Source organism: Chenopodium album, chromosome 9 (genome assembly GCF_948465745.1).
Source record: "Chenopodium album chromosome 9, dcCheAlbu1.1, whole genome shotgun sequence".
In the NCBI taxonomy this organism is placed as follows: Eukaryota; Viridiplantae; Streptophyta; class Magnoliopsida; order Caryophyllales; family Amaranthaceae; genus Chenopodium; species Chenopodium album.
Genome location: NC_137842.1, coordinates 72,894,750 through 72,908,825, shown reverse-complemented (window position 1 = coordinate 72,908,825; position 14,076 = coordinate 72,894,750). Strand labels below are relative to the sequence as shown.

Below are 14,076 nucleotides of genomic sequence, written 5' to 3'. Positions count from 1 at the left end.
ATATGATATAAATAATTAGCATTGGTCTATGTGAAAGTATAGACCACATACATGGGCTAACCAGGTAATGGACTGTGGTATGTGGACGACTGAGCATGTATCCTTTTTTTTTTTTTTTTTTTTTTAATTGCATTTTAAGAAAAAATCATGAAGTAAAAAAAATGTCATTGTTTATTATTTTTCAAGATCTATGCATAAATTAGATTATACTTTTAATTGACTACGGGTCTTGCGCGTAATGCGCATAATATGGTTAGTCATTTGAGAAGAGTAATTGCAGGCTTTGCAACTGTATGTTTGTCATTAATGCTTTATGACTATGTTGTAATTATTTACAAAAATGACTTGTTGTTCATGGTTAAGGTTTACACATTACTCAAAGTATATAACAATTTTGGAAAAATCTCTAATTTTTAAAAGTTATTGAAAATTGCTCTAACTAAGTTACTACAAACTACTAGTATTTTGTAATATCTAAATAATTCAATAGTGCAAATATTATTTATTAGTACAAATTAATATTGGAAGAAAAAAAATATATTACCATTCCACGGTAAGAAATATACACTAACTAAGCTACTACAAAACTACAAGTATTCGTAACATCTAAGTATCTATTAGTATAATTAATATAGGAAGAAAACAAACTATACCATTCCACATATACTAATCTAGATAGGTACTAATATCTTCTTACCTTTTTTAAAAAAATGGGGCAAATTGGTAGATAAACATTTGGAAGGATATAGTTGTCTTTAAGTACAAATAAATATTGAAAGAAGACAAACTATTACCATATATTCCACATATACTAATCTAGTTAAATATATACTAATATCTTCTTACTTTTTTTTTTCCTAATTTGGGGCAAATTGGTAAACAAACATTTTGAGGGATATAGTAGTTTTCACACTATTCATAAGAGCATTCTCATACTTATTATAAGGTAGGGATATGCTTTCACTTTTCACATCTTTTTCAAGTTCACTTTATATATCTAAATTACTCCCTCGACCTCATTTTTTAATATCTATATCACTTCGACTTATGCACTTTTCACATGTTTTTTTTTACTTATTTTTGTTACTATTATAAAACGAAAAAAAATGGGACTATATCATTGAATTATTTACAACGTCTATTTTCATTAAAAAAAAACATTTTTTTTTACTAATAGTTAACAATATTAGTGATCAAAGTTATGTCTCGGCAAATGCGTCATTCAAAGTGACGCAAATATTAAAAAAAAGGAGGGGGTATTACTTTTATTTGACTCCTTAACTTTAAAAAATTTAATAAGTGGTTAGTGGTTACCAATAATAAAACAAACTTTAATTAATTATAATAATTAATTTAAGTGTATAATGTTATACCACGTAATATATGTAGAACATAGAGTGTGGAGATAAGGGATCGATGGGAAACTTTTTAAGAAAAATAATAAAACAAACTTTTTGTACATGGATCGAAAGAGAGATCGAGTGTTAATGGGCTGATAAAAATCCAAATGTCCTTTTTTTTTATGCAAATGAGGAGCAAAGCCCCGGGAAATAAAGAAAAAAAAACTAAACAGAAATTAAACGTGGCAACGCCACCCCTATACTATCTTCATGCAAAATACGGCCTAGCTCGATAGGTGGGAATTGAATCAACTCAATGGTGTTGTTCTGAACGACTCCATGATTTGCAAGCCAATCCGCCGCCCTATTTGCCTCTCGATACACATGAAAAATTTGTACTTGCCACGATCCTTCTTCAATCATCTGCTTGCATCTTTGGATGATATGATATCCTTGCCCACGGTTTATGATTTGATTGTTTAGAGCAGCAATAACACTCTGGCTATCAATCTGGATTTGCAATCTCTCTATTTTCATTCTTTGAGCCAATTCTAAACCATATTCAATGGCTTTAAGTTCTGCCATAAACGCATTATAGTCCCCTATTTTAAGAGAATATGCGTGCAACATTCTACCAGAGGCATCTCTAATTAGACCACCACCACCTGCTGGACCAGGTGAGCCCTTGGCAGCTCCATCAGTATTCAGAGCAAGCCAGTTTATTGCGGGAGCTAACCATTTAATATGAGCTTCCTGCCTGATCCTCAATCGATTGGAAGTGTCCTCATAACCTTCGCCTAACGCCCTCCAAGCTTCCTCGAATTTTAACAGAAGGAATTACCCAGCATCTACTGGATTTTCATTTGCTCTGTCAAAGACTACATTATTTCGCCATCTCCAAATCCATCAAATGGTTATGGTGAAGTAAATAGGCCAGATTTCCGGAGACAGGTCATTTCTCGTTTGTATTTTCACATTCCTTGTCAGGCCCGGCCGTGAGGGTAGGCGCCGAGTGCGGCCGCCTAGGGCCCAAGGCTCAAAGGGGCCCAAAATATTAATCTGTTAGTTAAAATTTTTTTTTTTTATCACTATTAACTCTATACTTATTATAGTAATAGATACATAGTAGATTATTAGTCATAGCTCTGTTTTCAAAGAGCTTCTCCAACTCATTGAAAATATTGCAATAATTTCAATATACAAGGCATTAAATAAGAAAATTGAAAGTTTCATTGCATTGAAAATATGATCATTCCCAATAAATTTTAATTTTTTTGTTTTTGTTTTTTGATAACACAATAATTTATAAGAATGGTAATTCGATTGTTTAGATCTATTCTCATCATTTAACTCCAATTCTTCTTATGATAACAACTATCTACTGAAGTTATCATGCCCTGATGCCCTATGGAGTTTTTCGTCCCAACACTCACCATAGCCCACTGATTAATTATTTGGATTTTGGCATTATATGTTAATGTGAGTTCAAGCTTTTTATTTTATTTTACTTTTATAATTAGAGTGCAAAACATTGTTTATTGATTATTGAAGTGGGATTTTAGTTTTCTGATATTTTTTTTTTCCATCTGCTGTTATATAATCTGTTATATGTAATGTAGATTAGTAGATATTCTTTTTCAATTTAAGAAGTTCTTCCCATCTGGTTATTTGAGCTTTGTATAATGATGTTTCTTACATGCACCTTTGATTGCTTTTCTTCTTTGATCTTGAGTTGATGTTTATTATTTTAAAAATACAAAATGCCAAAATTAATAAGAATAAAATTATGTTTTGATGTACTCTTTGCCCTTGAATTAATACAAGTTTTTGGTTTGTTTAAAAAAAAAATAGTGTTTACGTTTTTTATATAAAAGGGCCCCTAAATAATTTTTTCGCCTAAGGTCCCGAAAATGTCAGGACCGGCACTGTTCCTTGTTATCCATTGTTGTAAGGTGCTTGTGAAAAAATTTGAAGATGCTGCAGGTCCCCCAACTTGTCTCCATACATCTCTTGCTGTTCTACAATCTCGGAGAGCATGTAGAGATGTCTCCTCAACATTATTGCAGCTCATACACCACGGATTATCAGTAAGGCTCCTCTTTACTCTGTTAGCATTTGACATTATCCTGTCATGCATCACAAGCCATAAAAATACTCTCGCTCGTTGCTGCACCCTTAATTTCCAAATCAATTTCCAAGTACTCTCATTTCCTACCTCATCCTCCTTACGTATAATCTGCAAGGCTGACTTTATTGTGAATTTGCCTTGAGCAGATCCACCCCAGTAAAACAAATCCCCTGTGGTTGGGTCTTCTCTAAGAGCATGAGCTTCAATGATACGTAGAACATCACCAGGCAACAAGTCTGCAAAAAGATCCCATTTCCAGCCTGTTTCCGTATCCCACAATTCTTTGACTATAGCACCATCAAGATTGTCTGGAATTTCTTTGATTGCCAACGCTCTTAGGGGCTGATTAAGCGCCCAATTGTGATCCCAAAATAGAGTTGTAGCTCCATTGCTTACAGCTACTCTTGATCCCTCACTAATAAATTTATAGTTATGCACACAAGGATTTGAACTTGCAATCTTAACTTAGACTAGAGAGTAGAGGTTAGAGACTGAGCCATATATATAAACTATGCTTTTACTAGAGGATAAGTATAGTACATTGAGTATAAACTAAGAGAATATACGAATTGTTATGAAATAGTTGATGATCATTTCAATCAATACACTTTTATAGTAGTTAGTTAGAGGCAGAATGAATTTTACTTTGTCGAGATGAATTTATGCAATACCTTTAACTATACAAATGAATTCCACCCAAAGTAATAATTGCATTTGTTTATAGTATTGTGAATAAGTGACCTTATGTGTGTTAAAAGTCTGGCCTTAGTCATAAACGACCAAAATCTTATTGACTCATTATTATCAAAAATGATTCAAGAACTATATTGGTTAATTGAATGAACTAGTCAATGTTATACAATTATGCAACTGACGAAAGCAGATTTAGTTGGAAAACAAAGCCAAATCTTCTTTCATTGAGAGAGGGGGACAACTTTTCATAAGACTCAAAAGGGTACTAATCTTTTACCATTTTCAGGATTTTTTTTTATAAGATTGTACTAGTCTTATCTTCTCTAAAAGTCTATTTTCCCAACATTGTATCTTCTTCTAGCAAAATCTCTGCGGCTGGGTTTATTGGCGTTGGGTTTGCAACAAACTTCAAATAAGAAAAAGGAAACATGGGCAAAAAGATATTTAAGCTTCCCTTTTTTCTTATATCTTCATCACTTTCATCTACCACCAAATGCCAAAGTACAAAGTGGTGGAGTAGAGCTTGAGCCTCATTATCCTCTCTTCTGAATAATTAAACTGTGTAATTTTGTTGGATCGTCTCGATGTCAAGATTCTTGAGCTTGACTACTGACTCCACATGCCCTTTTAGTGTGTGAAGTTCCCTCAACCTGATAGTAGTAATAATAGTTATTGTTATTATCATTACCCATCTTGACAATATAAAGTAGATTTTTTTTTTCTATCCCTCCAATGTGATTTCTTTAAGTGAATAGACCCCTTTTTAAGGAGAAGTCAAATGATTTTTCCCTACTTTCTGCATGAGTGACTTGATGATAGAAAGTATAAGGGAGAATCATTTTTCTCCCCTTAAGGCTCTTTTTATCTTTAAAAAACATTGTTACCTCCATTGTAAGGGTGTCTTACCTAGCAATCTCAGCACGTCTTTTAGCTTGCTCAGCAATTTCTGTTAATTCTCGATAGTTGTTCTTGTCTGCGAGTAAGTCTGAATTTTCTGGAGCCTCTAGGCCATGTAATGTACGTTGAGCAGTAGCCCATTGAGCTTCTCTCTCACCCTTTCCATAATCCTTTTTGCTTGTGAATGCAGTCTATATATATTGACAGTTTTAACATGTAACGAGTACCATAACAAAAGCACCTTTCCAAACAATAAATTATACTTCCTTTGTTTTTTGGAAATTTTGCGAATAACTACCATTTAAATGACCACTTTTGAGAACAATTACCATTTAAAATTTTCTTTTGAAAAAACTACCACAAAATCACAAAAAGTTTGAGTAGCACTACCACATTTATTGTTTTCGGCAAGAATCTCTGTTTTTTAGGCATATTTTATAAAATTTCCCTAAAAAAACCCAAATTAAATGATAATATTGCACTACATTAACCCTTAATTGGATTATACACTTCAATTGCCCCAAATCCCCCAATTTCGTAAAGCCCTTAATTCAATTTTTTGACCATAAACCCTAAATTTAAGATTTAATTGAGAAATTAAATAAACTATAATGCAAAATTAAAGATAATTGACCTATAATTGTGTTTTACTATCGAAATCTCTTGTTTTCAGTACCACAATTGATTAAAATCTTATAAACTAGGCTTTCTTAATCGAAAATTCTTCCCAAAAAATAAAACATGGTAGTGCTAATCAAAGTTTTTGTGACTTTGTGGTAGTTTTTTTAAAAGAAATTTTTAAATGGTAGTTGTTCTCAAAAGTGGTCATTTAAAAGGTAGTTGTTGGCAAAATTTCCTTGTTTTTTTTATAGTTGCAACACTTCTCTTTTCACGCTTGCCGATGCATGTTTTGAATCGTTAATATCTTTGATTACCAATATGTAAAAATTATAAGTTTAGATATCAAAATTGTACAAATCGAGACGAATCTAACAAGATACCACATGACTATATTTTTCTTTATGTATAAATTGTCAAAGCTAGTCAAAGTGAAACACATGAATAGTGTGAAAGTCAAACTGTTGCAACTATAAAAAAAACGGAGTAAGTACTATAATACTGAATTAAAAATCTAAAAATAATAATAGAAATATCTGATGGAAAAAGAATAATTACCTTCCTTTCAAGCAGATTATCCCAAGCCTTACCAGTCAAGGCATACCTGATTACGAATTTTAAGAAATCTAAGGGCGTATAAGTGATAATACTGAAAAGCCAGATTACACCGGCCCATCCCCATCCAATTCCCTTAATACGTGCAAATCCCCAATTTGCATAGACAGCAATGAGTGTGGCAATCTGAGTAACCCCCAACAATAAAAGTGGATAGTCTTGTGTTAGAGGATGCTATATTACAATTTTATTTATAAAAAACACGAGGTTTGAGTAACTCACCAATTGTGCTAAGAAGAAAGCACCGAGAAGCATAAAACCAGGACGTTCAACGAAGGACCAACTCCTTGACCGAGTTACAAATATCAGTGCCTGACTTACAATACTTACTTGAAGGTACAAGGCAGCCATTAGCTCCTCTTCATTTCCCCTGATCGATCTCACATGAAATGTGTCCTGCCATTTAGTAAGCATATGGAATTATAATATGTGAATTGTTAAAAATGATAATAAATATAAAAGTGTACTACATAAAAAATGCAAAGAATTTATTACAGAGAAGAAGCTGGTGTCATTAATAGCCCAGAAGAATAGGACGGTCATGAGAGCAAGATAAGTGCCAAGGACAACACCGGTGGCAAAAATTTCCTTGAGCTTCCAAGAGTCTGGCGTAGGAGAGGGCTTGACTCTATCCTTAGAGATTGTCATAATGGTCCCATCATTAAGAACTGCAATTATCAGAACCATGAAGGGAGCAAAATCAAACTTCCAAATAAGGGCGATGAGCATAAAACCCATCACAATACGAATGGTTATGGAAACTGCATATATGGTGTAGTTCTTCATTCTTTGGAAAATTGCTCGGCTAGTCAAGACAGCACTAATAATCACACTAAGCCCTGGCTCGGTGAGCACAATGTCAGATGCACTTCTTGCTGCATCAGTAGCATCGTCGACAGCTATACCAATATCTGCCCTCTTCAAGGCTGGAGCATCATTCACTCCATCTCCAGTCATACCACAAATGTGATTCCTATCTTGCAATTTCTTTACAATCTCATACTTATGCTCTGCATTTATCCATAATTGTTGTTAAACAATGGTAAAAAAAAAAAAAAAAAAAAAGTTGAAGCATAGTACAGTGTAGTATCTGAATACCAGGGAAGACGCCAGCAAACCCGTCAGCTTTTTCAATGAGCTCCTCAATAGGAATGGAAGCAATGCTCTCGTCCTTATGTTGACCAAGTAAGGAAGATGAAGGATACATGTTAGTTCCCATGCCAAGCCTACGACCTGTCTCCTTACCAATGGCTAGTTGGTCACCAGTGATCATCTTAACATTAACACCAAGACTCAATGCACGTCTTATAGTCTCAGCACTATCATGCCTTGGAGGATCGAAGAGAGGCAATAAACCAACAAACTTCCACGGGCCTCCTGGGCTATCCTTGCTCTTCTCTGGAATAGCCTAGAAGAGAGAAATGGGACATGTAAGAAGTTTTAATTGCATGACTAGCTTATTTATGACTTTAAAGATATAGTTTACCTGACTTGCAACACCAAGGGATCTAAGACCTCGATCAGCAAATTTATCGATGATAGTATGAGCTTTGCTCCTTGCGTCATGACCAAGGTTGCAAAGCTCAATAATCTGCAATCATTATTCAGGAGGGAATGTATGTTAAATAAAGCTTTGAAGTATATATAGACAAAATGACCTTCGGTATTATAGAGCAACTACTAATTCTTATCACCAACCTGCTCTGGAGCACCCTTGCTAACCCTATGCCAATCACCCTCAGCGTCAATATAAGTAATGGCCGTGCGCTTTTCAACTGGATTGAATGGAAGAAAATGTACCTCAGTGATTCCTGCTCTTGCCTCCTTGGGATCAGCCAACATCCCTACAATGCAAGTATCTATTGCATCTTGATTTTCAACACGAGAAGCCCGAGCTGCTAGCAAGATTGCAGTATCCTTATCTAAATCAGGCATAAATATCTGCATGAAAAAAAAAAAAGAAAAAGAAAAAGTGGATGATTTGCAAATTGAAGTATGAAGAGAGAAAAAAAATTTAATTCTAACAAAACATTTTCGAACCTCAACCATGTTCTTATCAACTGTTAGTTTGTTAAGTGTGAGTGTTCCTGTCTTATCACTACAAAGGACATCCATGCCAGCCATTTCCTCGATAGCTGTCATTCTCTTAGTGATCGCACCTTGCTGAGACAAACGGTGAGATCCAATGGCCATTGTCACTGACAACACCGTTGGCATAGCAATTGGAATTCCACCAATAAGCAACACCAATAGATTGTCTATTCCATCCCTATACTTCCTACGTTGAATTGGGTACATCACTACTAACTCAACTAGTATTCCAACACCAATCGAAATTATGCAAAAGTTTCCAATGGACGTCAGCACCTGTATCGATAATTGATTAATTCTCAAGTCTTAATTTTTTTTAAAAAAAATGAATATCATTATTTGTCTGGCGATTATCGTAACTTAGTTTTACCTGTTGGAAGTGACCAACTTGGTTAGTACTATCAACAAGGTGAGCAGCCTTGCCAAAGAAGGTGTGAACACCGGTGGCTATTACAACAGCCTCAATCTCACCTTGCTTGCAAGTGGATCCTGAGAAAACTCCATCACCCGGGTGTTTGTTCACCGGCAAGGATTCACCGGTGAGAGCTGATTGATCGATCTTAAGTGGGTCTCCTTCTAAGAGGCGAGCATCAGCAGGAACAATATCTCCTAGCTTGATGCTGATGATATCTCCTGGTACAAGAATTTCAGCTTCCTGTTCACCCCATTTTCCATCTCTAAGGACCTACAATGATTCATTTCAAAATTTTGACATCCTTTACACAAGTATAATCATGCATTATATTGGTGTTGCAATTTAAGAACTACTTATAGTAGCTTCGGCTAAGTGAGTGATAAAAAATAAAAATTAAAAAACCTGGTACATTACCTTGGTTTTAGGAGCTAGGCCTGCCATAAGTGCTGCAGCAGCATTACCGGCATTGTTTTCTTCGATGAAACTAATGGTAGAATTAATGACGAGTAATGTGATGATTCCGACAAAGTCTTGCCAATCTGGGGGCTTACCCTGACATTTCATAAATTAAAGTTGTAAATAAGATGTCAAGTAAGTAGTGTTGAGGGGAATGTATGTATAAGTAGTGTTGAGGGGAATGTATGTAATAAAATAACAAAAGGAAAAAAGTGAATACTCCTCCATTAGCCAAAACAATAGCCATTAAAGCAGCAATCTCCATAACCCATGATAGGGGATTCCACATGAATCCCAGGAATTTGAGAAGCTTGTTTTCCTGTTGAAAGGATTAAAATTCATATGTATTAAGCTAATTTGATATTTTAAAAAATTATGTATGGGACCAAACAAACAAATAAGCTTTTGTATAAGGGATTGGGGAGTTACCTTCTTCTCCTCCAGTTTGTTAGGGCCAAAATGCTCGAGTCTACTCGCGCCCTCATCTGATGTCAGTCCATGTCTTGAACATTTAAGCACCTGGAACAGTTGATCTATAGGTATATTTTCCTGTATGTTTAAGTGTATTATCATTAATTGTGATTAATTATTATAGAGTAATAAACAAACAAACAAACAAACTTTACACTATAATTAATGCAACATTTATAGGATTGCAATTATACCTCATTCTAACGCACACACACAAACCATAATAGTAATAGTAATAGTTCTTGGATATATTACGCATCATGAATATTGATTATCAATATAAGAAAAGTAGCTATAACAAAAGAAAAAGATGGACAATCTTACAAGATCCAAATCTTCATTCGTAATATCTTCAAATTCATTCTTGGAATGGCCCTCCATCCACTATTAAAATAAATTTTGGAATAAATGTGGATTACTATGTGAAGTTGAAAAAGTGAATGGGGGAGTGAGTGAGTAAATTGATGTAAGATGAAAGACGAAGAACTAATAAATTAGCTAAGCAAGAGTGAGAGAGTTAGGGTATAAGAATGAATTTTTGTTTCACAATTAGTGGTTGTGAGAATTTTTCTCATTCATAACAAACTCTAACTCTACTGGAGTGTGAGTAAAATGTGCTTACATGCGGAGTACATATTACTTTTTTTTTTCTTTAACCACATAAAAAGCAAAAACAAATCTCACATATGACATTTGTCATCAACTTTTATTTGGCTATTTTCATTCAAATGAAACCAACTTTAGTGGAGTCACTTTCTAATTTTATCTTATGTAGAAATATGGATCCATCTTGCTTTTAATCACGCATCTTTATGTTAACAACTCTATAGTTTATACTTATACTTGTACTACTTTTACCAATGAAGTATTGACTGAGAACAAGGTTTAAATCCCCTCCATCCATATTCCTTTTTTTTTTTAACAACATCCACATTTCCCTTGTGGAAAGAAAAGTGATAAACAAAGCTATAAGGGCTACATATAAAAAAGCTACAAATTAAAGTATTAAGATAAATAAATGTTAACTACATCGATCTAAGTAGGTTGGTTTTGTCATAAATTTTCGATTTTATACTTGTTTTTTTAATACTCTTTCATTCGCTCCCTTTTCCTTAATGTTTATATGGCCTAAGAAAATTTATAAGTAGCGAAGGCATAGATACATATATTATTACCCCACCAATGATAATGGTCATTGTTGACTAGATTTACCTAACCCCTACTTTAATTATAAAATAAATTGTAAACTTTTATAAGATAAGAAGCTATGACGAAGATTGTTTCCATTTTGGGAAAACTAGGGGGGTAATGGGATGTATAGTATATGCATGCCACATGACAACTTATTAGTTGTTTTCTCATTTCTCATTTTAGCCAATCCACACATATATATACACGCACTTGCACACATATACTAGCCTTAGCTTTATATACACACAATGTGTGCTTATATGAATATCAATATTGATACAAATTAAATTATATATAGAAGTACCTTTTCTTTCCTTTGTTCTTTTTATTCTTCTTATGTATGATGAGAGAATCTTTTAAACTATTCACAACATATACAATATAACATTTTTCTTTAAATAAAAATTAGTGTTTAACTTGGACGATGTTTAGGAGCAATTCTTAAAATATTACCACGACATATTATACTATAATTTTCATATATTATATTTTAGGAAAAATTGTCATTAATAATACAACCTTTGCCCCGTTTTTTTTTTATAAATAATACAACATTTGGATTATACCTGAATATTACAATCTTTTGAGAGTGTTAATTTTAAACAAGACATAACCGGTTGGTAACCTGTTAAAAAGGTTAACCATGACATGTGTTGCTCAATGATTGGTTTAAATTTATTTTTTTTGGGTTTTTTCCCTTTTCCTCTCTCCTCCCACCAACACCACCATTGCTCCACCTTCACACCACCTCAGGCAATCATTAACCGTAGCCCCACCACCGAAAACCACCTATTCCCTTCGCCAGCCCCACCACCGAAAATTGCCTATCCCAAACAGCCACGAAAACCACCCTTCTCCAGCAGTCGCGGACCCCGCAAATCGCCTCCCCTTTCTCTAGCAACCGCAAAAACCACCCTCACCTTCCCCCCAGCCCTCTGAATAACCATCCCCTCTCCTTCGCTAGCCCTCAATAATCGTCCCCATCCCCTTCCCCAGCCTCGAAAACAACAATCTCTCTTTCTCTAGCCTAAAAACCGTCACGGACTCCGTTCTCCACCTGGAATCCGACGTGAATCGACTCCTTTCTCCACACAAAAAAATTGCTAATCCCGCCTTTTCCTTGCGTTTGTGCCGTCGTTGCGTTTGCCGAGATTAGGTTTATGTTATTCAATGGGGAGGTGGTCGCTTTGGGAAGGAGTTGGGTGTTCAACAAGGAGGAGGGTCGCCGGGGAAAGGGGCAGCTGGTTGGGGCTTGTTGTTTTCTTTTTTTTTTTTAATAAAAAATATTTATTTTTTAAAAAATAAAAAATGATTAATTTAGACCAATTATATGAAGGCATGTGTCATAGACAACTTGTTTAACTGGTTACAAGGTTTTGCCTTGTTAAAAATAGAGACCCCACAAAGGTTGTAAAAGGTTGTAATACTCAGGTAAAATCCAAAGGTTGTATTATTTAAAAATAAAAAAAATAAATGGGGCAAAGGTTGTATTATTAATGTCAATTTTTCCTAGTATATTTTATTTTGATGAATTTGACTTTTAGTTTTTATTTTTTTTATATACATAATAATCTTAAATACATCTATTTAGTTTAAATTTAATCTAAGAAAACATTTTAAAGTACAAATGAATACACTCTCATGCATGGTTTATAATTAACTATATTTAAGAAGAATAAATAAACAAAATTATTAGATAGCAAAGATGGTATGAATTTCTATTCATTTTTCAATTGACCCAAATTCAATTCTTGACATGAACATTTTTTAATTGACGTGTACCGTTTATATTTCTAATTGGATGACGTGGCACTTTGTTGGTTTCTAATTGGATGATGTGGCATCTTGTTGGTGGAATGGAGGGTGACATGTGGCGTGCATATTTGATTAGGAACACCTTTTAATGTAGATGTATAGATATATACAAGATAATATATGTTGGGTTTTATTTAATGTGCACATAACGAAATTATGGTCAAAGTGGTGCATTTATATTGGAAAACATGCGCAATCAAAATGGGAAGAACTTGAGCAAAGGGAGTATGTTTTACTATATTAGGTAATTAAAGTTTTGTAGATGAAAATTTTGATGGGAATAATTTTACTGATATAGGGAAATCATGATTTGATTATATGGGTTGATTGATTTATTAAGCTTACTGGTTGTGAGATTGATGAAATTGTGAGTATATTGAAGATTATGGAGTGAATCATGACACAATCTTATGAGATCAATTGATTGATTTGAAGATTAAAATTAATTTATTAAATCAATTAAAGGCATGATTGATTGATGAACAATGAATGAAAAAAAATGTAGATTTTTTTTACCTCCTTAAGTATAAGTTAAGAGAGGTATTCAAATGTTTTTAGAGGGACACCATAGCCTTCCCCTTTGTCTTATATAATAGACATACAGTTGAGATCCAATGAGAATTGTCTTATAATGTAAAAAATGAGAAAGATTCTCGATGAATCCAACGATTTACAATTCACTTGCGCAAAATGCACATTTAGCAAAAAAAAAATGCACATTTTGTACATTTATTTGAAAAAATTATGCACATTTATTTTTTTTACTTATATTTTCCTCTTCACGTTATGAACTCTTCCTCTCTCCTCGATCTTTCAAAGTTCTAACTATAGAGATGAGTAAGTAATTGTATTTATCAACAACTTGCAAACCCAGTAATAAACATTGGATTTTTAGATGGCTACTTTACCTAGGTAAGTTATAATGTCGAATTTCACTCCCAAATTCGTAGCACTAAGTATTTAGTGAATACCATTCAGAAAGTAATATGATGAGTTGTAGAAATTACCAATAAATTAGTAGGAGTTTAAATCATAAATAGACACACGTAATATTACTCATTTAGAGAATATTCAATAATAAGCCCATTTAATAAAAAATGCATCTTTAGTACAAAGGATTAAAACATTTCCATTTATAATAAATATGCACATTTTTTTTATATAAAAATAATACACATATAACTTAAAAGTTATGTGTATTTAATTTTCACTCTTTGCTATAATTTCTTGTATTCTTACACAACACACTTATTGTATTCATGAAAAATCTTTTGAAATCTAAGAGAAAAATGATGGGAAAAGATATGATCTAGGAGAAAAACGAGGAGGAGATAGAGAGAAATCGG

The 14,076-nt window shown here is 33.6% G+C and overlaps 1 protein-coding gene across 1 annotated transcript; it reads right to left on the bottom strand.

The window, feature by feature from the left end:
* Positions 1–4,621: 4,621 nt before the first annotated feature.
* Positions 4,622–10,105, bottom strand: LOC145560535 (ATPase 9, plasma membrane-type). Its single transcript, XM_081621792.1, has 14 exons — positions 10,049–10,105; positions 9,683–9,802; positions 9,474–9,572; positions 9,212–9,349; positions 8,753–9,067; positions 8,332–8,658; positions 7,990–8,232; positions 7,778–7,882; positions 7,390–7,699; positions 6,787–7,301; positions 6,514–6,687; positions 6,235–6,417; positions 5,068–5,249; positions 4,622–4,811 (listed from the first exon to the last, which is right to left on the bottom strand). The coding sequence occupies exons 1-14, from the start codon at positions 10,103–10,105 to the stop codon at positions 4,715–4,717; spliced, it is 2,865 nt and encodes a 954-aa protein (XP_081477918.1). The 3' UTR covers positions 4,622–4,714.
* Positions 10,106–14,076: the final 3,971 nt, after the last annotated feature.

What these genes read in the sequence shown, in the direction of transcription:
- LOC145560535 (XM_081621792.1), bottom strand. Translation starts at nt 10,105, where the DNA reads ATGGAGGGCCATTCCAAGAATGAATTTGAAGATATTACGAATGAAGAT. An exon ending in CGAATGAAGATTTGGATCTT is followed by an intron (nt 9,803 to 10,048) that starts GTAAGATTGTCC and finishes TTAAACATACAG; the next exon opens with GAAAATATACCTATAGATCA. An exon ending in CCCTTGGTGTTGCAAGTCAG is followed by an intron (nt 7,700 to 7,777) that starts GTAAACTATATC and finishes TCTCTCTTCTAG; the next exon opens with GCTATTCCAGAGAAGAGCAA.